Source organism: Protomyctophum parallelum (genome assembly GCF_964188405.1).
Source record: "Protomyctophum parallelum genome assembly, chromosome: 6".
Taxonomy (NCBI): Eukaryota; Metazoa; Chordata; class Actinopteri; order Myctophiformes; family Myctophidae; genus Protomyctophum; species Protomyctophum parallelum.
Window position 1 is genome coordinate 27,903,706 of NC_139701.1, and position 27,263 is coordinate 27,930,968.

The window sequence follows — 27,263 nt, forward strand, 5'->3', positions numbered from 1 at the left end:
GTGTGACATTTTAAATACAAGGCTTCCCATATACCTTCCTTTCTCCAATGACCTTTGATCTTTTCTTGCTGCGATTCCCCCCCCCCACACCATCACAGGCTGAGCACTGGTCTCTTCATATCCCTTTCTCTCCCCAGATTACTTTTCCTGGTATTTATTTTTGTATTTCAATTTTCCTCCTCCTTTTGGTGTGTGTGTGTGTGTGTGTGTGACACAGTATATGTACTGTATGTATTGCCATGTTTTTTTCTTTGCCTTAAAGTTTTAAATTTTTCTTATAATTTTCTTATTAGTGTGGTTGACCAAAGGGCAAACAGACTATAGTTATTGTCACACTTTTTTCTTATTCTTCTTCCGGAGTAACCTACCTAACTTCTGCTGTGATTGGCCAAGCTTTGCATAACGTTTGTAGTAGCTAATTGGCTGTTGTTGGTTACGTAACCAATCTATGTTTTACAATCGTTTATATAGACATAAATTCCTTTGCAGAGGCAGAAGACCAAACTTTTCAAGCATTATAGAACATTTCAAATTACTTTTCCAGAGAGTCAAGGAGTCAAGGGAAAATGCGGCAACCACACATTTCTATAGTTGATATTACTTGAATTAACTACCTGTATCGGCCAACCAGATTTGAATGTCAAATTAATATATACTTGGAACTTAGTTCACACAGTACACAAATGAAACACCCTCCTGCTGTGAAAAGGATATAATTATTGGGCCAAACCTGAAAGCGATACTGAATATCAAGGCAAATAATGGATTTGGACAAGGCTTCTAGTACCCAACAATGACAACATTCTTCATTCAGGTGCTGATCTGCCGTAACTACATGGGGAACATGGATATGAATGAGATTGATCACTTCCTGCCCATCCTGATGATGAGAGAAGAGGAAGCTGAGATGTCACCACTGGTCACCCACGGCTCCTCCCACTTCCTGTGGATCAAGCACAGTAACCTCTACTGTATCCTACCACAGGTTGATTTCTGAGTACAGTAACCTCTACTGTATCCTACCACAGGTTGATTTCTGAGTACAGTAACCTCTACTGTATCCTACCACAGGTTGATTTAGTACAGTAACCTCTACTGTATCCTACCACAGGTTGATTTCTGAGTACAGTAACCTCTACTGTATCCTAACACAGGTTGATTTCTGAGTACAGTAACCTCTACTGTATCCTACCACAGGTTGATTTCTGAGTAAAGTAACCTCTACTGTATCCTACCACAGGTTGATTTCACAGTAAACTACTGTTTGTTAATTTACATAAATATGAAAACATAAGAATGGATCAGTCAAATTAACACTGTCACTTTGTAGATGCTCACTGAGTTTACTAGCTATTACCAGAATAGGCACTTGGAGGCCTGTAAAAAAAGCCTCTGCCCCAATTCTTTCACATCGGCCTGTTATAGCGCCACCTGGACGCCGATGTTTGCAAAACCCCCTCACTTTTATAGGCTTCCAAGGTTTGCTGCAGTGGCCCATTTTTAACAAAATGCATCAAATCATGAACTGCCATGAACCATTGCTGGCCCACAATAAACTAACTGCCCTGGCAAAGATCTGTACTCTGAAGAGCACATTTTTCTAGTTTGCATTTGTTTTTACTGCGTGGCTTTGCAAGAGGCTAGTAGCCATCTATGAGAAGGTATGTGGGTGTCGTTCTGTCTGTCCGGAGGTAAACTTGCAGAAACCATTGGACGATCGGCAACTGTTCACGCTGCCAGTAGGCTACCTCCACAATTATTTTACATTTTATAATGGAAGTCAGTGGAGCTGTGTACCAGATTTGGAGTCATGCAGTGTGTCATAGATACTTCATACAGTAGATCACTTATGGCACAGGCTGGTCACTCACATGAAGTCCAATATCCACATGCCGGCGCCATGTCGTTCTGAGATCCACAGAATTTCCTTGTTGAACATAAACAGGATGCATCAGGACGATAAAGGACAATGGATAATATTTCTTTCTTGCCCATTAGTGATGGTTGTGAGTGTGACTGAAGACGTCTTTGCATTCGACATGCTCAGTGCAGTACCAGAGAGACCCTCCAGTCCTGCTTGCTGAGTTTTCAGTCTAGTTTCAGCTTCAATTTAATTTCAGTGTATCATGCAACACATCAAGTTGAAATATTTAACAGAGATTTACTATGGTGTGTTAAGCACTGTACATCAACTTCTTCTTTTTTGCTCTCCAAAGGGAGGATGGACATTTAAAAATGTTCCTTATCATTATTAATTCAACAGAAGAGTGCATTGGTGAATTGTTTTTATTCCCCATGCAGTGTACTAGACCGCCAACTTCCAAGCCACTCTAAATTCCCTTAGCTGTGTTCTCAGTTACATGCAAGGCTAATGTGGTGTTTGGGAAACTTTCAATGTTTTAATTAATCACAGGGATATCTTGAGGGATACTCAACACTCATCTCCATTGTATTTTTGGGTGCTTTTGAAACTGTAACATATCACTTATAGTCGACTACTAGACTTACTGTTGTAGTTCCTAACGGTCCTTTTTCAGTGGTAGCAATGACAAAGAAGAATGCCAATGCTGCACTGGTGTACTCATTTCTCTATAAAATAGTACAGGTGAGTGTGTATATTTGATACCTAATTCAAAGTGTGAATCTTCTGAAGCCAGTTTAGTGAGCACAGATATTACCACACGTGATTTGGATTAAGATGTGCGCCTACGTAGCAAATATCCATTTGGGTCTCCAGCGCACACAATGTGCTGCATCTCTGTTCTGCAGCCTGCTCCAGGTGAGTTTGTAGGACAGAACAGCAGTGACAACACACAAATGTGTGTGGGGAGGAAATTATTGGCATAATGACTAAATTGGGGAGAAAAGGGTGTTAAAAAAAAAGAAGGGAATGAGCCATGTTATTAAATTGAACTGTTTTGATATCATAGATAGGAGACCATTAGGCTACACTAGGGCTTTATGCAACTAGTCGACTATTCAACTAGTCGACTAGTAAATCCACTAGTCGACCTTGTTGGTACTAGTTGACTACTTGATAAGGAAACAAAAAAATTGTAGGCCTCAAGATCAGGTAGATTATAGTTATAGTCACCAATGTACACAGTTTTTAAATGTACAAATATTTATTTCCCAAAAAGTCATTGCACTACTGACACAACTAGCTCCACAAGGGATTTTGAGAGGACACTGATCATTTATTTTGTTCCCATAACACACCCATAACTAATTCAGAGATTTAATATAACCTTTGCGCTGTGTGCCTTGCTTTGCACCTAGAAAACACTGTTTAACGTCAAAAGGCGCAATTGGTGATAAATGAGTCAACTAATCAAATTCACCCTACGCATGTGCCCTGCACTGCAGTTTGTCTAAATAGGACAATGTTTAGAATTGAAAAGTGATGAGAACTGCTACAAAAAGTCATGTAAATGTGTGTGTGCCTGTGCCTGTAGGTGTTTAAAGAATACTTTAAGGAGTTGGAAGAGGAGAGCATCCGTGACAACTTTGTGACAGTGTATGAGCTGATGGACGAGGTGATGGACTTTGGTTTCCCTCAGACCACCGATAGCAAGATCCTACAGGAGTAAGAACACTTGAGACACTCTGGTTATATTACTATTGTGGGTAAAATCCCAATGTTTGAAAGGAATGAAGCTCACTCTTTATTTTGACACAAGCCTGCAGCATTCAGCTGTTGTGTTTGGTTTCTGTGCCGATGCACTACAAGAGCTGCTCAGTTACTGTTTTTCATTCCACACTCCTTCCAACCCCCCCCACCCCAATGCAATCTTCTATTATCGGGTATTAATCCATCTAGTGTTTTGCAGGTTTTTTGGTTGGGTGGCAATTTTGGGGTTCACTTCCCAGATGCACTTAAGTTAGAAAACCAGCTCCAACACAGTCTGTTATGATATGGGCCATTTTTACAATTTCTTTGCTGTCCTAGGTTTTTATATATATATTTTTTGTTCACCAAACACCGAGTCTGGCTCTGGTGATTCAAGTTAACAATGTACCTTTGTACACAATGGGCTTTTGCTCATTAGCTAACAAGAGGTGGTTTCACTTTTCTTTTGGCTCCCGGGAGGCGTGCCATGTTCTGGGAATAGGTTCAACATTCACTGAAGTCATGCTTGCAGTAACTCATGCTTTATTTGTGGCTATATTGTGTGTTGCTTTTTAAATACATACCATTACATGGGAATTCATTTCCTTTTTTCATTATCTTTGAGATCAATGGTATAAAGTAACTAAGTAAGTACACATACTCAAGTACTGTACTTAAGTAATTTTCTTTGTATTTTTTTACTTTAGTATTTCCAATTATCAGTACTTGTGATATAGTGTATGGCTACTCCACTACATCTCAGAGGCAAAATATTATTGAAAACTTTAGTTACTAATATTACTTTGTATCTGTATATATAGATAGTCTTAGAAAATCTGTGTTAGCGCAGAAAAAGGCAGGAATGACGTCTTTTCCGGCTGTGTGCTGCTTTATAGGCTCTGGGCGGAGCTTGCAGCCACAGTCGTGACAGACAGCTGCACGACCCAATCAGTATTGTTTCGTGAGTATATGGATTTATTCTGTGTTGGCACCATGGAAATGGCGCCACCCTTAGGCGATTCTCTCGCTCGATTCGCTTGATAAACTGAGGTTACTAAAGTAACCCAGAGATACTCAGAACGAAAATACATCGCATGGATGCAACTGGGACGCATCATATATATATATATATATATATATATTTATGTGCATTTTCCCAAACTTTTACTTTGAACAGAGTATGCAATTTATATATTGCCGTATTTATACTTATTTTACTGTGTGTGGTGCTCTTCTGTGTGTGAGGTTTGTTTATAGTCTCGGGGTCACTCTGAATAGGGCCCATAATTGCCAGGCTCCTATTGACACTCTCAATGCCACTGTCAGCTGGTCAAGAGACTGACGCAGAAAAGCACTGTTCTTCACTGCCAAAGAAACACTCAGGCACACATAACAAGTCGTCTTTCGCCCCCCCCCGTTCTGAAACATCTTGCCTGTATGCGTGCGTGTGTGTGTGTCAATGTTTCTACGTGTGTGCAAGTCTGTACAGTATCTAGTCGGTGTGTATGTTTTGATTGCTATTGTTATGTTAATCTGTCAATTTGCTTCCAACCCCGTGGATCGTCTCATTAGCATTTCTGAAGAGAATTGGGCAAAGCGTAACACAAATCCAAACAAAACAACCACAGCCCACTAGTCGCTGTCTTTCATCTCTCTGCAATCCTAGACTTCTGCTTCATGTCAACAGGTATTCAGGGCTCTGTAGGTGGGAGGAATAATCAATCAATCCATCAACAACTTGTTTATCCAGAACATTTTTGCATGGTTACCATTGGAGGAAAATATTGCACCTCAACAGGAAACAGACTTATGTTCTGATTGACACAGCAAGCATTTCTAAAAAGCTCTCACTTGCTGTGTTTTGAATGGGTTTTCTTTGCACACAATGAGACTTGGTCAGTGTGACGCCTTATTTAGATTTGAAAATGTACAATTTACGTGTGGATCACAACATGTAGCAAAATAATAGAACTGTCAAATATTAATAATAGAGATTCAAGGTCCAAGACAGTTTCTTTTTTGTCACTCGATTGATTAAATACTTCATTAGACAGAAATGCAAACGGCAACAAAGTACAGTCAAGCACTTGGTCTAAATCTAAAAGGATGACACCATAAAAAGTCCATTGTAAAAAGTAGGGAAAAAATCACACTTGTGAGGAGCGCCTTTGGGGCAAGCACATAGTCCATAGACTTGGCTTCCGCATGACGTCATGGGGGAAGCCAGACGTTGGAGGGGCTAGCGCCCCTCAAAATGGAGGCGGGCGGGGTGATCACCTGTCTAAAGGAGTGAATATTTACCTACCCCTTTGGCCTTTTCAGGCCCTGGATTTTCAGGCCTATTTTAACATTTTAAGCCAATGTTCTGCATCTTTGAAGGAAAGGGGTCAGCATGTTCCACACTTGGGTGGCAGTGCTGTAGGAGGATAATTTACCCATGTTTGCTTTAAAGGTGGGTGGAACCAGATCGTTGTTATTGGTCCCTCTAGTTTTATGGGTGACACTTTTTAGTCAGATACTGCAGTTAACACAATCAGCACCGGGATTCCTTAAAAATAGAAGCTTGGGGTGCCGGGAAGACATGGCCACTTTTACTCTGTAAAGCCCCCCCTTCGGTTCCGGAGACATATTTTCATCGAGCATACAAAAAACCCCACAAGAGAAGAATAAAGAGTACAGAGGGGGTTCATGTAAGAGCAGCCTGGCAATCCTCTCTGCCCCGTTTCATTTTGGAGTATTTCGCCCTTCTTCAGAACTGTTGGATAATAAAGAAACTTGGGGATGGGAGAAAGTGGGGCAGTGTTCTCGCCACGTCAAGCAAAGCACTGACGCTTCCACCCAACAAGCTGTGCAGGCAAAGCAGTTAAGCGGTACTAGACTAGTGATTAGTGGCGCAATAAATGGCAACATTCAACTAGCCTCGCATAGCCAGCCTTCAATTGCCTTTGCAATGCATATTGCCCTAGGCAGATTAAGTCTGGCCCCTCTAAATTGTGGGAGGACTTCACAGCTGAAGTGGTTGGAGGAGCCAACCAGGGCCCAGTTCAATAAAAGAGATCACACCAATATGGAGCAAGCTAAATGATTATTGCAAAAGATTAGTTTTGGCAATTTATTGGAGCAAGCAAAATAGCAAATGTTTATTGCAAAAGATTATTTTGGCGATTAGACTCAATGAGCATTTAGTAGGCATAAAATATTAATAGGAGAGAGAACCCCCCCCCCCCCCCCCCCCCCCATGGAGTCTAGACGCTGATGGTGGCAGAGCAGATGCATGGCCCACTTTCCATTCAGCTCCAGGAATTGGCAAGGTGGAGCTGGGGATGGAGGTGGGTGTCGCTGGCTGAAACGAGAATGACAGGTTAGAGACAGGCATTTTAAAGAATGGAGCCTAATCGCTGATTGGCTGCTGCAAAGTGCTCGCGCTCAGGATTGTGAATGAACAGACTTTGACAGCGTGAGAACGGAAATGACGTAAGGCCGAATTAAAGCGTTAAGATCTTCCTTATTGAACCTTTGCTAAAAGCTACATTATGCAAATATGGGGTGGGAAATTGCAAAGAATAAATAATACTTGGGCACGAGACTAATATCCATGCAGTGATATTAGTCTTGCTACCTGAGGCTAACATTCTACAGGCTATATTGAAATCATTATGAAATTTAATAATTTTTTAGCATTATTAAAAGCTTAGTAGTCGTACTGCACTGTGTACTTCGTACTCTGATAATGGGTACAACGGCTACTCTGACGGTGACAAGTACAACTGTTCATGCATAAATGGGTGCGGCCTGCTTTACCAACTTGCATTGTTCTGGAGGGGGCCGGTACCAAAAGGGCAGTATTAATTAATATATCACTAATATACACGTGAATACTACTGTGAGTGAATGCATTGTTTATGTAGCCAAATCTTTAACCTGTCCTATTTGGCTCTCTCCTCCCTTACACCTTCAAACAATGCGCTTTACCAAGTGGTGAGCTTGGCGGAAATCTGTTAGTGTCGGAAAGCCAAGAATTTTCACTTTACTTTTTTAAAGTATTCCTAATACATGTATGTTTCCTGGGGTGGCTATCGTTTAAGGATCTTTCTGACCAAGGCATAGTGGGCTCAGGTGCCAACATCAGTGGAGTGGGATTTACAGTACCACCAGCTGGGAGATTTGAGAGTAGAAAAATCTATAAAAGCACACAGTGATCTTTTAAAAGTAAGTGTATAGCTATGAGAACCCATAGATGTGGGAATCCTATTGAGAAGAAAACGTGAATCATTATTCAAGATTTGATTTATTTTAGATAAATTTAATCTTTAGAACAGGAGTAGGTGTTCAGAAGAAAAAAAAGCCACAGCCTGTAAGTCCTTCTTAGGCAAGACACTGCTTCACCGGTACCCATTTCACAGTGATGATGATGAAGGAATCGGGGGTGGGAGTCTGGGGGCATCAGATGTGTATGCAAAGTTAGATCAATCTATCACATCACTCAGGGGAGTCACTGCAGGCCTGGGCAAGAGAGGAGAAGATGAGGGGATGAGAAAGAGGACTAGTGGAGAGGAGTGGAGATTGGGGGCATGGGTTGGATGGAGGCCAGGAGGTGGGAGGGTTAGTATTAGTGAAGACTCAGAGCAATGGGAAGGAGAGCAGTGGATTTGGTGAGAGGGATGGGAGGATTAGAGGCTTGGGGGTACAGTAGGTGTAAAGGGGTGGGTAAAGCCTGATTTATACTTGGTTGCGCACTGGTGTTGCTCACCAAAAATAGCTGATCGACAAGACCACAATGTGTCGTGGTGTGAGGGTTGTGGGCTTGTAGATCTGCTAGTATAAATCAGGCATAATAGTGTAGACAGATTGGGAGAGGAGTGGATTTTGAGGGGAGCAATGGGAAGACTGGAGGCTAGCAGGGGGAGGTTAGCGTTGGAACTACTGAGAAAGCTCGGGGAGAGATCTGTCGAGGGGTTTCAAAAGTGAAAAGCTGTGTGTCAGCACTATACCGCCATGTATGAACTGTCCTCATGTGTGTTTTAACGATTGGGGAGTGCATGGTGTAAAATTCTTTATTTATAAATGTACAGTCGTTGCCAGTCCATTGTATCCTATCCAACCAGTGTAATCATCTCTGCTTCATATTACTTCCTTTCCTTTATGTATAATACATATTCATAGCCCATCACAAAGAATATGTGTTTTGGGTAACTGACTTACCGACTTGTATTTATTCCAGGGAAATTAGTTGTCTGACCCATTCTAACTATTGGGAGCAGTTGGGAGTACAGTGTCTTGCTCAAGGGCACTTGAAGCAAGGATGAGCCTGGGTTCAAACTGGATAGCTTCCGGTTCCCAGACGGTCGCTCTACTTGCAAGGAAAGCCCTGATTCTTTGTCTCCCCTTAATGTCTCATTAATGTGGTTCTGGGGAAATTGTGACATGAATAATGAGGAAGCCCTGATTCTCTGATTTCTTCTATGGAAACTCCAGTGCACAACACTGGAGAGAGGCAGGGGGAAGCTGTTTGTCTATAAACACACTGGGTCACATGTTGCTGTTACCTAGGTACACTCCTCTCCCCCTGGACGAGTTTGATGACAACAGCAAACTGGCTTCTCACTTTTAACAATAACAGGCAACCCAAGCCTATTGTGTGATGCATGAACAGATGGGTAGACATACTGACACGGACGATAGAAGTTTTTCAATTAAACAAATGGGCCAATTATTTAATGGAATTAACAACTAACTCTTTTATAATAAAGGAAACCCATAGGTGAATGAAAAAAACCCATCTTGTGGATCGTTCCAAGTCCATTCACCCCATCCACCCATTGACTCATGCTAATCATCCATTCTAGGTGATCGCTTTCATCTTCTCTTTATTTCAGATAACAGTTTTCTAATCTGTCAGTCACATTGGGTTCGTAACCCTCTTGTTCTAATTACATCCATGAATAACTTGTTCATACCTCAAAACCCATTTTAATTGATTCGTGTTAGAGCAGCTCCTTTTTTGTGTCTCCTTGTTCTCCTTAAATCTGTCTGGGGTTGATATCACACTATACCGATGCTTTCTGCTGCAGTCCTTACTTTCAAATTGAATACTTTTAACAAGTTGAAGTAGAAGAAATGAGTTTAGTTTAATGTGCTCTGAAGACCCAGGAACACAGACATTTTAATTCTTAGTGTGTTAACCCTTTAAGCGTGAAATGAGGACACTGAGGATTTTACAGTATACTGCTGTTTTTGCAAACGGGTCCTTCAAACAGTGGTAAGCTTTCAATGAAAGGACACATATGCAGATGTTTATCAAACAGCAGGCGTACAAGCTAGCTCCGTGTGGGACCAACCAAACTCATTTTAATGTCCATGTCTGGGTTTCCATCATTCTCCCTCTCTCTGTCTCTGTGTTTCTCTCAGGTACATTACCCAGCAGGGCCACAAATTGGAGGTGGGGGCGCCTCGGCCCCCTGCCACCGTCACTAATGCTGTGTCCTGGCGGTCAGAGGGCATCAAGTACAGGAAGAATGAAGTCTTCATGGATGTCATTGAGTCAGTCAACTTGCTGGTGAGGACTATTTATTTCACTTGTCAAATCTTTGCTGTCTTAAAATGTTTGTCACTGGCCCGGACGGTTGGCGCAACTGCCTGGGCACCAAGGCTGCCAAGCCAGCCGGACGGCATGCTGCTGGTTCGACTCCCGAGCCCAACGGTCTTTGCCATGTGTCACTCCCCTTTCCTGTCGGTCTACTGTTCCCTATAGGTTTTTTTTAAAAGAGGTTTGTCACCAAAGCAGCTTTTAATGTATCAAATATATTTCAGTAGATAAAAACTAACTGAATTCTAGCAATCTTAATGTTCTAGACTTTGTTGTTGTGGGGTTATCTTGTCATGGCTTTGAGCTTGGACAGAACCGAACAGCTCAAACGTCTGAACCTAAAAGGATTTTACGGTTTTATGCACAGTGTGTTCCCGGTAGTGAACAGAACTTGCATCATATCACTTATTTGTGTTTGAATGTTAGAAAACAGCTTCCTTCCCTCACACAGCTGAGCCACTATTACATAAACTTGTGATCATATATAGTGTATAGTATACTTATTTAATGTGTTTACATTACACTACATTATTGGGTTGAATAATTTCACTCAGCCTTTGCTGCAGGATTGCATGAAAAATGTATTTAAGTGCTAATGCTATGTATTGGTCAAATACAAAATTATGAGGCTGAGGGCAAGGATAAGTAATGTTTTATTTTAGCTCAATTTCACATTGTGATACCACATCAAATCCCTTCCTGTAGATATTACACATCGTAGTACCACCACACTGCTTGCTTTTAAGAAAGGTGAGATCAGGTCAACCTACGTATTTATTTTTATTCTATACTAGATACTAATTGATAAGCAAAATCCAAAAGCAAAATGGAGCTTAATTGTCTTCCTTAAACAGGAATCATTTGAAAATGTTTCAACTTTTTTGATGTTGCAGCAGATACTGAAATATAAATGGATTTCTTTTTGCGGGGGGGGGGGGGGGGGGGCAAACGATTACATATTTTCAGTATTCACAGTAGAGCAGAGCCAGTAGAGAGTGGTGAGATAAGATGAGGTTCTCTGTGTTTCCAGGGGCAGGGGATTTACCATACACACCCAGAGCACTTAATCTTTTTTGCCTGGAAGCCAACTTTGAGAAAGATAATCTCACCTCGGGACCCAGTCTAATAAAAAGATCTTGCCACACTATTGCCATGTGAAGACTCAACAAAAGTACATTCATTCATGGCCCATTTGATGTATTCATAGTGTAGTACAGTACAGGACTCTGTGTCTCATAAACATCCACTGCCATGAATGTCACACCTCTGCTCAAAATGATCCAATTAAACAATAAACAACGTGATTTACCATTGTAAAAGGAAATGCACGCACACTGTGGACTTTAGTTGTAAAGTTGAGTGCTGTGACTGCGGTCACGTATTTTATTTGTTTTCCAGTGTCAAACAGAGAGTCACACATGAATCCACTTTGCTGTCATGACATCTTAATTAAATGTGTTAAATTTATATTTAAGAATGAGCTGCACTTTTTTCTGCACATAATTGTCAAGGTTGTTATTTTTGCCAGTCAGTGTGTATTCTCAAATTATGTGGTGATTAACTGTAGTGAGATTGACCAACTTGACAAGGTGGCAGCTGACCAAACAATGGGCTGAGTGATTCTGACAAGGCTGTGTAATACCATGTATACCATCTATTCATAGCTATAAACCTCTGTCAAGTGTCAACATTGACTCTGGCATTCTCTTTTAACCAAGAACTTTCCATCTATTCTACATGAAAGTAAACGCACTGTGAATGAAACCCTAGATTTATCATTCGGCGTGGCTGAGGAAACTTATAATCTGTAATTATAGATGTGAAGGCAATCATAACCTGCAAATCAAGCGATATAACATTGAGAAGTCCTTTTCATGTTGTGTTAGTGTACTGTGTGTAATCATTTAGGTGTAGGTGTGGCTGGGGTGCACTGGGGCAGTAATTGTTTAACTGGTTCAATAATTTAGACTACCTGACATTGAAAGAGGGATACTTCACTCCCTTAACAACTACCTTCTAGTTGGCCTTGGGCAAAGCACAATATAGACATAGTATTAGTACTGTACATTTATGATCAGTTGTTTTCCCTGGTGTGAATGTGTTTGACAATGAAGGCAGAACGCTGATTAAGAGAACCATGCTCGGCAACATCCCTGGAAACGAAAAGAAAAAAGAAATGCATATCTTGGGTCACTCATGACTCATGTACAGTGATTATTAATGTACAAATTTAATTGAAGGATTTTCAACTACTTTTGGATCCTCTTGGAAACGGCTTTTAAGAAATGTAGCTGAATATAAATGTTCAAAATACATCCTGAAACCAAAGCGGGAGCCAAGTATTCTATTGTGTTGTCCATGGCCTGCCTTGAAGCTTCCAGGCACAATTTTCCTCCTTCCTTGAATTGAATCTGAGGAAATGGTCCCCTATTTCCCATATTGAAACAATCTCCCGGCCATTATTTGTCATGGTATTTCTAATGAAATTGTATTCATTGGTGAATGACTGGACAGCTGGTTGTGAAGGTGAATGTAGTATGATAATGATATTCATGCAAAATTACATAAATCAAATGAAGACTAGATGGGTGTTCTGTAGTGCCATGTACGGTAGGTAACTAAATAACACTTGCCTGTTTTCATTGAACCAAGCTGCAGTTGGTGTCACCATACACAACAGGTTTTGTGGGCCAGGAGCTATATTATTTGCTGAACAGAAATATTTCCATCCTGTGACTTCCTGTTGAGTCTGTTAAGTCACTGCTGACTGCTATATGCTGCTGCAAAGAATCACAATGTTTTGCACTGTGACGCTTGTAGATCTGCTATTTCTGTTGCGCGACTCTGGTGTGCAACCATGAATATATCAATTCTTAAGTCTAGATCTTTTTGACACGCATCATTTTGCATGACTTATTTCTCGCCAGATTTAGAAAAATTAGACTACTCATCTCTGCTGTCTTGTGTAGAGAGTTCATGAATCTGAAGACCATTAAAATGGAAATAAGGCTGACCCTAGAGGCAGGCTCACCAGGCTTCTGAATGAAAGGGAAACAGAAAATCTTGACGGTTCTATGCCACAGCCAGCTAGGTTGCTGCCGTAGCCATTTCTTTATCTCTGACTGTCTGTGGAGTTTTTAATCTAGACTTCACAGGTCTTTCCTGCCCATGTATGACGAAGACCACAACAAATCTGATGTTCACCAGCCTACCATACTGTTAACCTGTTAGTTGCTTCCTTTTATTTTTAAATATATGTTTTATCCCACGATTTTGTAACCCATTTTTCACCCCTGTGTCAATCATCTAATGTGATCCTGGGCTCTACACACCCTCCACCAGGGCTCTACACACCCTCCACCAACCTAGTCCCCATATATGGGGGACAAGGGGAGAGCAACGGACTTGAACTCATGCCTGTTAGTTGCTTCCTGACTTTTAGTTTGTTGATCTGTCTGTCTATTATGTTTTTGTACAATCTTGGAACCAATTAATTGTTTTTGCAGTTTAACAGAATCTGTCTTGACAGATTAGTATTTGTTTAATACTACTGTTAGTTTGATGACTGTGGATCGACCTGTCTGTCTGTGAGTTCTGTCAATTCAGTATTTTAGCTGTGACGTGAGCGCCCCCTCCTGAGATACTTCCGGGTCCTACTTTTGTGTCGCTTTTGTGTCCCCATGGAGTTATACTGTGACGCTCCGTCGGACTAAATCTGAGACGAAAACAACCACGAAAGTCTAATTTTACCGCTTTCCTCGCAACAACAAAGCTGCGCTGCTCTCCCAAATCTGACAGTGACAGGCCGTCTGTCCCGCATGGAATACTATCACCATTTTATTTTATTGTGTCAACTAAATCCTCATTAATGCAAACTAGATTCAACATACTCAAGCCTGCACACATTCTAAATATGCCCCAGAAATATTTTACCGATCAAATGGACTGTTGCCACCTTTAATAATAGTCTTTATTGTCTCCACATCATATATTTTTGTTGTCATGGACACTTGTACAAAACATTAATAATTCCACTCGAGTTGGAAGCATTAAGACCCATTTTAACCCTCAATGGCTTCCTTTCTGAAAAATAACGTCACTGTAAAAAGATTCACGCGTTTAGATATTCAATTTACAATGAGATGCGGACGGGAGCTGGTGCCACTTGGACCTGGACGTAACGTAGCACTACAAAATGACGTCGGACTTAAATACTGAATACCACTGCCTGTACGTTTGTGTCTGCCTTTCTTCTTAGTCAGGGACCCTGTCTGACCTCTATCCCATCTGTCCTTGTGTTGTGTGTTCCTGTCAAGTCTCTCTTTTTTACTCTTGTGTTGATGAGCAGTGTACATGATGACACATGAACCCTTTATAATAAGTCTCATCAATCGTGTTATTATCGAATGACAGTTAGTTGAAGTGTTGCATTCATAGCTAAGACATCAGAGCATTCATGTTGTGTAAAACATTTGTACACTATTATTTTTACTGACTGTACTGTACTGTAAAATATACTTAAATGGCATAACATGCTATTGCTTCTTCAGTAGGATTTGGTATTCTTGTACACAGATGTGTCCATTTGTTCCCATTGTCCATCTGTAGGTAAGTGCCAGCGGCAGCGTCCTCCGCAGTGAGATTGTGGGCACCATCAAGCTCAAAGTGGTCCTGTCAGGAATGCCAGAACTCCGGCTGGGCCTCAATGACAAAGTACTGTTTGAGATCACTGGCAGTGAGTATCATTCTATGTACAATTCCACTCTACTGTCACCTCAAGAGCTTTTAACACAAAGACAGCAAGCCTATGTATTAGAGACTATACTTATTCAGAGATAGGTAATTCCCTGAAATTTTAAGGTACTAATGGCAGTGTGATTTATATTCAGAAAATGTGTTTATACGGCATACTGTGTTGACACTCTTATTTCCGTGATTGTGTCCTAAAAGTATTGAGTGTTAGAGAATGTAAAAACGGACCCAAACCAACACTCAAGACAGTACTGAAAAAACACTGTTGTTCTAAACACTCACTGTTTTGAAGATGGTGCTCAAATGGTTGACGGAGAAGTTTCCACTCATAATAATAACCCAGCCTGATCCTCTACCCTTACTCCTCCCCTGCTCTATAGAGCGTCCTTCTTTGTTCATTGTCATGATTTGTCACGACAAGAGTTGGCTAAACGTCTTTAAATAAATACTTTCTGAAAACTTTCTGGGACTGCGACGCTCTATAGCTAAATCCTTCACTCCCACAGTATACCTCAGGTGCATTATTCCTCACAATTCTTCCTTCTCTATCCTCGCTATCCCCTCAACAAAAAGTCCCAAACGGACAATCATCCCCTCTTTATTCACCTCTTCCCACCACTCCTCACTTATTCTCTCTTTCTCTCTCTGACTCTCTGTCTCACTGACTTTCTGTCTTTCTCTCTCTCTCTGTGAGTTAATCCGCACCCCAGGCTATACGGCCCGTAGATGAAAGACCAGCGTCCCTGGAACCGCTGCATATGCAGTCCACCACCTGCCGTTTGCAAAATACATGAATAAGAAGTGATGATCACATATACAGTCAAATTAACCACATGAACCAGAGCATCTATATTCTCGGCCAAACATTCAGCAAATTTATTTAGCCGATTTGGAGAAACAAACTTGTAGGTCTCCTATCTTTCATATAGATTTAGGGGAGAGAAAAGGAGCAGACCTAGTATAGAGGGCAGTAGGGCACCCTGGTCAAGTTCTTATAGAGCCAGTTTAATTAGTGTCTTAGTAAGGTGTAATGTAGATACTCGACAAGCTGCCAAAACACTTTACAATTTATGAATTTAGCAGACGCTCTTAATCCAGAGCGACTACAGTAAGGAAGAACAACACATGGTGATACATCAAATAGTCATCAAGGATCATAAGTAAGCTACGAGGTAGTACAAGCCTAACACCCGCCTAACAGTATATCTGTACAATGAAACTAAGTATACACTAGAATGCTATCTAAATTACATAGTTTTATCCTTTGCATACTAATGCAAGGTCGTCGAGGCTAGGCAAGTGCACTGTCTTGTACAAGTCTCTGGAACTGTACTATCACAAGTGAATATATGCATGAACATACATTTATATCACCAATTTATGAATGGATATATGTACAGGCAGAATGTACTGTGTTAACCATTCTTAACAGTGTGTATCTCTCTATAGTCTCCATAATCAAAAATCAACATTGAATATATAAGTAAGTTATCTTAACGGGTACTGTATCTCAATGTGTCATTGTTCTGTAGTGGTGTACTGTACATCCCAGTAGTCCATGTGCATGTGTGCCAGAGTCTGTAATAATCCAAAGAACAGAACAGACAGTCTTATGTTAGCAAACGTGTATGGGCGTCAGGCTTGTTTGTTTGTGGAGCCTGATGGCTACTGGCGGTGGTGGTATGGGGAGTGTGGAGCCTGATGGCTACTGGCATACCGGCATTGATGTGATTCTCATCCCCGGTACAGTAGATCTTCCTAGAGTGGATGAGGGGTTCAAGGAGATTGTGTTCAACGTCCGCCTCGTGCAGTTTACATTTTTGACTAAAGTATTCAATCAAAAAACTAACTCCCCTCTGCAACAACACCCAGATTATCCACTTCAACTCCGGATATGGAGCTAGTCTTCCTCAGTTACGTTTGGGACATACTTGATGGAAGCATCTTTTCTTCTGCGTTTGGGGTGAGGATGCACGCAGAGCCTTTACGTTGCCATTCATAGTTTCGCTGTACTGTATCCAGTTGGCATCCCTTGTGTTGGCAAAGAAAGAATACAACACTGGCTGCAACAGACTGGTAGAACATCTGCAGCAGCCTGTTGCTTACATTGAAAGACCTGAGCCGCCTCAGGAAGAACAGCTTGCCCTGTTCCTTCCTGTAGACTGGAGGGCCTCAGCCCCCCCCACAGCATAACAGAGACACCTGAGCCCCCCACTGCAGAGTTCAAGCCTCCAGGCCTGTAATGTGCTCTTGCTGTACGGCACACATACAGTACAGTGAGTACACTCGCCCACTTATGGAAAATATCGTTGCTGTCGTGTGGAAACCTCATTCAAAAGTAGCAAAAATAGTAGATGCGATGCGTTTTGAGCTTGTAGATCTGCCATTTTTGTGTGACAATGTATGAATGTAGTATGACCAAGTCGGGCATTCATTTACAAAACAAAGTTGAATTATAGAGATATATGAGCTTTCCACCTGACAACGGCGATGTACATCTATAAGTATCTAGTTATAGAATAAGTATGTATGATGTAGACCAGTGTATGGTTTGTGCATAAAATGTGATGGTTCTATGCAGCAGAATAGAGTGCATTAAGTGTCCAACATTGCCCTCTTCTGACAGCAGTGTGTAAATGTCACTCCTGGGAATGGAAAAGATTGTCCACTTAAACCCTATACTTCATTGCCTGGAGTCTCCCACATCTCTATTTTAGATCTGTCTTCTCACAACAGCTTGTAGATTTGCTATTTTCATTGAATGCGTCTGATTGAATGCGTCTGAATCGGGCCTCTAGCGTTCAAGTGGGAATGGGGTTTCATGAAGCTCTTTGATATACTGAATTCATCCACTCGTAGTCGTAACACCTCTTAACCCAGAACACTAAACCTGGGTGATTTCACCCTGACAATTATGTGATTTTTATAATGTTGCTGATTTCTGAGGTGGTATCTTCGGTGTAAATTATTTATCAGGTTCACAATCTGCTATTTCCGCAGAATGTTAACTCCCAGAATAGCTGGGTTCCTGTGGTTAAGTACCTGATGTGTTTCTAGTAGTGATGGGAGATTAATCGGCAAACACATAGGTATCGGCCGATTCTAGTTGTTTTTAGATTAATCGGCATCGGTTCGATTAATCAATCAGACCGATTAATTAATCGCTCTGTCTTTACAGATAAACAAGCCCAAAGTAACAGCTTGAACAGATCTACAAGCTCACAATATTAAATATACACACACACACACACACACACACACACACACACACACACACACACACCTCTTTAATGTATACTTTATTATTCCCTTTGGGGAAGTCCTCTGCATTTGGCCATCCTATTATTGGGAGCAGCCACAGTGCAGTGCCCAGGGACTCCAGTTGGAATGCCAGTACCTTGGTCAAGGGCAATGGCAGGAATATGTTATACTGTATGTACCAGTACTGTACCTACTAGCATGCATGCAATGTTGTGTGTGAGGAAAAGCATGCAAACACAGAGAGGACATCACAGAAAAGCCCACAACCTTCTTTCTGTGAGGCAACGGTCTAAGAACACTGCTCTATCCTTGTCTCGCCCCCATTACTCCAGAGCCAAGTGATGGTTTTGTCCATGTGACCTTTCTACTGTGCGTGCGTGCGTGCGCGCGCGCGCGCGCGCGCGTGTGTGTGTGTGTGTGTGTGTATGTGTGCAGCTAGGAGTAGTTGTCTGATCTCCGCAGACCTGACCTCAGCTAGTCCCCCTAGTCTTCCATGTGGAAATATCAAACACAAATATCGGCCAACAAAAACACCAACGCACGAGCACGCAGAAAAACACTGTCTTTCTGCCTCTCTCTCCTCCTAGAGGTCACACTGCCATCGGTGTCTGCACCAGCGGAACAATAAATGTCTTCCCACTGAAAGATACAATAGATACTGTTTTTTTTAATTGATATTGTTTTGGTAAAGATTATCTACAGAGGTCACTGTAGTAGTACTGATGTAAATAGATAGATTGAGGATATTGGATAGAATTATGTGTCCGAATTATGGATAGAACCGTGTTTCATAGTCATTACATGATCCACCAAACATTCAGTCTTTTTTGGCATTTTTTGTATGCATCATGTGTGTATGTCAGACATTGCCAATTGTCCCTATGTGTGCTGTGGACCCTGTCGCTAGTGTCAACCCCCCAGCTGAATGTGTGAATGTGTGTTTGTCAGGAGAGAAGAGTAAAGCAGTGGAGCTGGAGGACGTCAAGTTCCACCAATGCGTGCGCCTGTCTCGCTTTGAAAATGACCGCACCATCTCCTTCATCCCCCCCGATGGAGAGAGCGAACTCATGTCCTACCGCCTCAACACTACAGTGAGTCGTGTACACACACACACACACACACACACACCAGTGTTTTTGGCAGCAAATTTTGATTTTAGTTTTAGTCATAGTCTCTTCTAGTTAGTTAGTTAGTCTAGTTTTAGTCGACTAAATGTCATGAGATTTGAATCGACTAAATCTACAGGTGATTTAGTCAGCTAAAATGTGTTTTGGCTGGCCTTGATACCGTCGTAATGACTGATTTTACACTTGCTGAAAATAGCTGATCTACAAGCTCACAAGCGTCGCTCACAACAAGCTTGTACAATGAGCTTGTAGATCGGCTATTTTCAGCATGCAACCAAGTGTAAAATGACTTGTACTGGATCTCTTGTCCACTAGTCCCTTCCTAAAATTTTAGTTAGGGATGCTCCGATCACGTTTTTGGGGGCCGATCCCGATCACCAATCTTTTTTTTTTAGATCGGCCGATTCCGATCTTTTTTTATTTTTTTATTAATATTTTTATTAATATATATATATATATATATATTTATTTTTTTTACTTATAAAAAAACCTGGCAACCCGCGCCCCGCGGTCATTTTCCGCTAACCTGAGCGGGGCTCCCTAGCCTGCTGGAGGGGCTCCCATCACCCCATGCACCCTCGAGAGAAAAAAAAGGGAAAAAAATGCAGCCTTGAGCCTACCAAATCCTCCTCCTTTCCTTAAATTGCCAATACCAATAAATCCACACTAAAGTAGTGTGAATACTTCCACAGCCTAATTACTAAAGGATAAACTATCAGTCTTCTCCGAAATCTGTCAATCTTTGTCAACTCAGCATGTGTTGACAACCAGTGGCGGAACAACATTGGGCCGGGCCGGGGGGTGAGACAGCACACGCCAGCTTGATCGCTGATAGGGGGAACTGTTCTTACCAGTAGCAGCCATAATATATTAGCATATGCTCTCTAGCATGATAGCACCACAAAATGAGTGAACTCTGATCATTGTTAAGCAAAACGTTCACGGAGGATCTGCTTTCTTTTTCCCTGTGCCCACTTCTTCTGTAGCCGCATTCATACACAGGTGGAACAAATTAACGAGGAACAGCTAACGAGCAACGCGCAGATCAGGTGTGTGTGTGTGTGTGTGTGTGTGTGTGTGTGTGTGTGTGTGTGTGTGTGTGTGTGTGTGTGTGTGTGTGTGTGTGTGTGTGTGTGTGTGTGTGTGTGTGTGTGTGTGTGTGTGTGTGTGTGTGTGTGTGTGTGTGTGTGTGTGTGTGTGTGTGTGTGTGTGTGTGTGTGTGTGTGTGTGTGTGTGTGTGTGTGGTGTGCTGCGTTGTTTTGTGTCTCCAGCAGAGTTTGTAGTGTCTCCATCTCTCTCTGGAAGAGGTTTACCATGAACTCTCCCACCGCGCTGAGGCGCTCCAACACAAACACTCTGACGCTAAGCTCCACACTACAAACGCTGTGTAACAAATAAATAGGCTACTCATCTTTGTGTTCTGTTTCACCTTATTTCTGAGTGACGCACACAGGGAAAAGCAACAAGAAGGGGTTTAGAAGCGAAAAAGTCCGTTGTGGAGAAAAGGAAGTCCACACATATGCACTCCTAAGTCCTCACAGAGTGATTAGCCTATGAGTGACAGGTGCTGCCAGCCTGCCACTTTGGGAGCGTGGCTGAGGATGTCTGTTGGAGAGAGTGTGAGACAGACTCCACGGTGCTTGTACAGTCCAGCGCAGTACATTCTCATCAGACATGATATTTTGCTAAAGTGTAGGCTATTATAGGCTATATAAGCTCTGCATCTGGTTAATTGCGGGATTCGGGGGGGCCCGCTGGGTGAAGACGTGAGTGCTCTCTCGCTCTGTCTCTCTTTTCTCTCCCTCTCCCTGGGGTGTGGGGGGGGAGATTTTAGTTGCGCTGCCTTCGACAGTGCTATATTTCTCCAGTAGCGGTGCCGAACCGAGAAAGTGACACATTATTTTGGATGTGAAACTGTGCAGATTTTTGCTTTGTTGATCGGTTTCGCGGATCGGTGGATTTTGCACGGCCGATCCGATCGATCGGTGATCGGCCACGATCGATCGGCCACCGATTGATCGGAGCATCCCTAATTTTAGTCTAGTTTTTATTTGTTGAAGAAATTGTCAGTATATTGTTTTCATCAATGGAAAAAGGTAGTTGATGAACATTTTTCGTCTTAGTTTTAGTCGACGAAAACAACACACACACACACACACACGTTTGTCTTGCTGATGTCAAAAGCTATTTGTCATAAAACAATGCCAATTTAACCAGATTTAGTTACGTGCTGGTGTATGTCACAACAAGTAACTCTAAATTTAAAGTCCATTTTCCTCATGAGAAACGACCAAAACTTCCACACAAGGTCGATCCATCAACATGCACGCACACGTTAGCTTGATGTGTGATGTACCCCAAGTATTGAATCTTAACACCAGTCTCTCACACTCTCTCTCTCACACACACGCACACACACACACACACCACATCTTCTTTAGTCCCTCAACAGTAAAGACAGACGTATTTATCAAGTCTCAATACCACTGTCATTCACAGATACACATACATACACACATGCCCCTAAAGACAGATATTCAATTCTAACTACCGGTATATTTCAGACTTGCCGGAGGGTCTATAGAGTACAAAATACATAAAACGCATAATAAAAAGAAAAACATTGTATAACTAGATAAAGTTCCCCTCGGGACACAGGTCTCCACCAGGGCAGGTCAGGTTGTGGCCTCCTGGTGGCGCTATAATAGGCCAATGTGAAAAGGGTGCCATTTCTTTTTACGTCTTGGATGGCAATTGGATGATTTGAGGCATTTTGTTCCAAAATGTGTTTAGCAAAATTCAACCTGTTGGTGGCGCTATAACAGGCCAATGTGAAAAGGGTAGGATATATTCCTCAGTCTAGTAGGAAAGTCCGTGAAAGATTTCACGTAAATTGCACGCTGTGTTCATGATTTGAGGCTTTTTGTTCAAAACGGGCCAAACCTGTAAACTTTGAAAGCCAATGTTAGCCAATTAGATGGAATATGAAATATCGGACAGATCCGGCTTGAACACATCACTATAGAGTGTGTAATGATTTGTGGGATTTTTGGACAGAATCTGGAGGAGTAATAGCAAAATATGTTTTTCAAATGTCGGCCTCCTAGTGGCGCTATAACAGGCCGTTCTGTTTGGGGCAGAGGTTCATCGTTGGCATCCAGGGATAGTGTGTGTGAAATAATCGACTGGGTTAATGTTGCCGGAGATTAGCTGGTAACGGACGGACGGACTCACACACACACACACACACACACACACACACACACACACGGACGGACGGACGGACGGACACACATGGACACACACACGGACGGAGTGCAAAACATACTCTCTCCCCATGCCTTCGGCCTGGTGGAGACAAATCAATAATCAGGTTTAACAAACATGAAGGCTGTCTCACCATAGCTTTCACAGCCTTGACACATTGAGAACATCTCATCCTTTGCGTTTAGCATTTCTTTTTTTTATGACTCCCCCAGTCAATTGTTGACACGGACACAATATGCGCAATATTGTACACACGTCCATAGCATCCATCGATTGGATTCCCTATGACGTTTCCAGTCGTCCTATGGATGGAAGGTGTTAACACAAAAAATGCTGGAAACGTATCCATACGCTTTATTAATATCGAACGCCGTACGCGCGAAGCGTATGTATACGTTTTATACGTTTTTTTATTGCTTACTGTACATCAACGTCCTATGCTCCAGGACACCGAGGAAAATAACAGCGATCGTCTCCAGGAAGCTCCAATATGTGATCCGGGAGTAAAAAGCCCCTCCCTCCTGAAAAGAGGTCTGTCTGTGGCGAAGACGCTCCCTCCTCCAATGCCTCCATTACACGTATGGGTCTGCACGGCAACGGCATAGACCAACGCAGATGTCAGGGCATCTAAAATGGAGTTACCCATACTCTAGTATTAGTCTAGTGTCTGTGAATACACTCGATTCCCCCTCCCCTCCTGTTTCTACATGGTTTCTCCCGAGGAATCTTTGTGGGGGGAGTCTGAGTCTCTTCTGCCCGGATCGCATTGCAGTTTGAGTTCCCTGGCCCCAGGCCACACTGCGCCTTGTAATCGCCTTGCACCGCGCTCTCATTCTCGGAAAAAGATATAACGCAGTCGTGTCGATTTGCCCTCTGCCAGTATATAAACCAAGAATAATCTTCAACGATCGCCATTTCATAACGTTTTCAACACGCACACGGCACACGCCATGATCAACTAACTGCCTGGCTACGTCTTCAGTCTTCACCAGCCATCGCTATCCGTTGTGTGGATCGCCATCGCGTCTTCACTTTGTTTGTTTGGGCAAGAAGCACGATCAGCGATGGAAAAGAGCTTTATATCCACGGCAGATAAGTAATGACGTATTATCGAAGGACCGCCATGATCAACTTACTGCCTACGTCTTCGTCAGCCAATGCAGCCATCATCGCTATCCGTTGTGTGATTGTGTATGTAGGCTATATCCACGGTATCGAGAGAGACGCCCGGCTGTGATATAGGTCTTATCACTGCAATTATAATGAATAAAAAGGCTACAATCACACAACGGATAGCGATGGCTGCATTGGCTGGTGACAACGTAGCCTCGGTCCCAGGCAGTTAGTTGATCATGGCGGTCCCTCGATAATACGTCATTACTTATCTGCCGTGGATAAAACTCTTTTCCATCGCTGATCTCTGCTTCTTTGCCCAAACAAAGTGAAGATAGCGTTGTCCAACAAAGCAGCCAGTTATTTGATCATCTCTCTCTCCTGTGCTTCTTTCCTCAAACATGTCCAGACATGTCAACCTCAACCACTAAACTCACCGATCCAGTAACGCATCTCACCGTTATACTATCGTTCTGAAGGCAGATATAAAAATAAACATAAATAAATTATTGTCATATACATACTACACACTGAATGAAAGCCCTAATTGTCTACTTTTAGGAGGAAAACAAATACATAATATTGATCCCATGTACAGTTTGTCAGTAGGATATTGAATGCAGTTGTTCAGGTCCAACTATTATTCACAAAATAAGGCCTATAGCGACATGTACATATTATATACCGTATGAAACAGAAGACCCTCTGCTTTCATAAGAAAAAAACTAATACTGTAATAATAATAAAAATCACACCCCTGTGAAGTGAGCATTTCCTCATGAAGTTATCATAGCGAGTTATAAAGGTTTAAAGTCACAGAGATTGACAGGCAGATATAAACATAAATAAATTATTATCATATACATACTACACACTGAATGAAAGCCCTGAATGTCTACTTTTAGGAGGAAAACAAATATACAAATATATACAAATATAGTTTGTCAGTAATTGGCTATTGAATGCAGCTTGCGCCCACCAGAGAGGATTTCAGAAAATGCATGGACCAGAAGAACTATTATTCACAAAATAAGGCCTATAGCGAAATGTACATACTATATACCGTATGAAACAGAAGACTCTCTGCTTTCATAAGAAAAATACTTCTACTGTAATAATAATGAAAATCACACCCCTGTGAAGTGAGCAGTGCAATGTTGCGCAACATTGCACTGCTCACTTCACAGGGGTGTGATTTTCATTATTATTACAGTAGAAGTATTTTTCTTATGAAAGCAGAGAGTCTTCTGTTTCATACGGTATATAGTATGTACATTTCGCTATAGGCCTTATTTTGTGAATAATAGTTCTTCTGGTCCATGCATTTTCTGAAATCCTCTCTGGTGGGCGCAAGCTGCATTCAATAGCCAATTACTGACAAACTATACATGGGACCATGTGTATTTGTTTTCCTCCTAAAAGTAGACATTCAGGGCTTTCATTCAGTGTGTAGTATGTATATGATATTATTTGTGTTCATTTTTATATCTGTCTGTCAATGTCTGTCAACTTCAACCTTCCATATCTCTGCTGTTTTTTCAAGCGAGCAGCGTGCCTTCAAAAGCAGGTTTTAGAAAAAGGTCAATATTAGTCCAGGCATTCTAGCTCATTTTGGACCTAAAATCAAAAGTAATTGTAACAAAAGATTTTTTTTCACAGACCATTTCTATGAGGTCTCCAGAACAACATACTAAAAGTCCCAAGAAATCCCAGTTGGGGAAATATGTTTAATTGGCATCAATCCAAGATGTCCGCCGATAAGACTATTCTCAGAAACTGCATAGACAATTACCAATCTTGGAATAAATTCCTTACCAATAAGTAATTGAAACAGATTTTTTTTTCACAGACCATTTCTATGAAGTCTCCAGAACAACATATCAAAAGTCCCAAGAAATCGTAGTTGCAGAAATAGGTTAAATTGACATCAATCCAAAATAGCCACCAACTGGGACTATTATGAGAAAAATGGCCAATCTTGGAATAAATTTCGGACCAAGAGTTAATTGTAACAGATTTTTTTTCTTCACAGACCATTTCTATGAAGTCTCCTGGACAACATACTAAAAGTCCCAAGAAATACTAGTTGCGGAAATATGTTTCATTGGCATCAATACAAGATGTCCACCAATAAGATATTCTCAAAAGAATGCATGGCCAATTACCAATATTGGAATAAATTCCTTACCAATAAGTAATTGAAACTGTTTTTTTTCACAGATCATTTCTATGAATTTCTCCAGAACACAAAGTCCCAAGAAGTCGTAGTTGTAGAAATATGTTAAATTGGCATCAATCCAAAATGGCCACTAACTGGGACTATTATCAGGAAAAAATGCCATATACCAAGAGGTCATCATTTCCTTCTTCACAGACCATTTCTATGAAGTCATCAGAACACCATACTAAAAGTCCTAGGAAATCCTAGCTGTGGAAATATGTTTAATTGGCGTCAATCCATGCAGGATGTCTGCCAATTAGTGGCTCAGCAGCAGAGGCTCAGAGGTAGTGTGGCCGAATGGGAACCGCAAGTTTCCCAGTTCGAACCTGGGCTCCCCCAGAGTTAGTGACAAAGTGTCCTTGAGCAAGACGCTGAACCCCTGATTGCATCTGCAGGTTGGTGCCTTGCATGGTTCCCTCCACCATCTGTGTGTGAATTGGTGAATGTAATGCACAATCTATGTAAAACGCCTATGTAAAACGCGCTAATATTTACCCAAATTATGACGGGCACAATTTTCATTCGTCTGAGATTTCAATTGACTTCCAAATATATTTTGAGCTGAGGATATTCAGATACAATACTGTGTATTTTAGCCATTTTGAACCAATATAACTGAAGGCTGTTATTATCATGTTCTATCTAGACTATAGAACACGCTGCCATCAGTAGGCCTATACACGGTCATCATTTTGTTTAGCACTTTGTTCGTTATAAGCTAACAAGCCAAATGGGCATTACATTTATAACTAACATTAATGTTAGATTAAAGGTATATTCAGTGATTTCACTCAAAAAACCTTAGGTTTCGTTTTTGGCTGTGGGACCCAGCCTTTCGTCCAATCAGGATAGAGAGTCAAAAACGAAACCTAAGGTTTTTTGACCCCCAGGGGTTAACTGGGGACAGGAAGGAACTCCTTATATGGTCAACACACTCTATAGTAGAGAGGATTATCACAACAAAACAAAAAAATAAGTGATATTTGAATTAAGTGAAATCACTGAATATACCTTTAATGTTAGATTAATAATGTTAGATTAATAATCGTTATCATTTTTCCAGAAACACAAACAATTTAGTTGCCACTCACCTATTAATTACTTTCCAAAACTGAAACTAAATAAGAATAGTTACAAATATAATGATAATAATAATAGTAATAATAATAATAATAATACTCAGTTCTATTGACTTCAAAGGCATTTGACTCGAGACGGCATACCAAAGTAGTCCTGACAGACTGTTGTCCGCACAGACTAGACTAGGCTATGCGGACAACATCAGCCTGCTCTCCGACAACGTGGAACAAGCACACCTTTTTTCCA

The 27,263-nt window shown here is 41.5% G+C and overlaps 1 protein-coding gene across 3 annotated transcripts in view; it reads left to right on the forward strand.

The window, feature by feature from the left end:
• The window catches only part of ap1m3 (adaptor related protein complex 1 subunit mu 3), a 49,003-nt gene that overhangs the window by 5,045 nt on the left and 16,695 nt on the right, over positions 1 to 27,263 (forward strand). The window contains exons 2-7 of one of the 3 annotated variants that reach the window (XM_083768211.1): positions 815 to 971; positions 2,538 to 2,605; positions 3,456 to 3,586; positions 10,019 to 10,166; positions 14,805 to 14,931; positions 19,158 to 19,300. In XM_083768211.1, the coding sequence (XP_083624337.1) occupies positions 815 to 971; positions 2,538 to 2,605; positions 3,456 to 3,586; positions 10,019 to 10,166; positions 14,805 to 14,931; positions 19,158 to 19,300 (774 nt within the window). Of the gene's footprint in view, positions 1 to 814; positions 972 to 1,164; positions 1,184 to 1,220; positions 1,227 to 2,537; positions 2,606 to 3,455; positions 3,587 to 10,018; positions 10,167 to 14,804; positions 14,932 to 19,157; positions 19,301 to 27,263 lie in introns of those variants that run through there. The other 2 variants (XM_083768213.1, XM_083768212.1) reach the window with 2 other exon arrangements.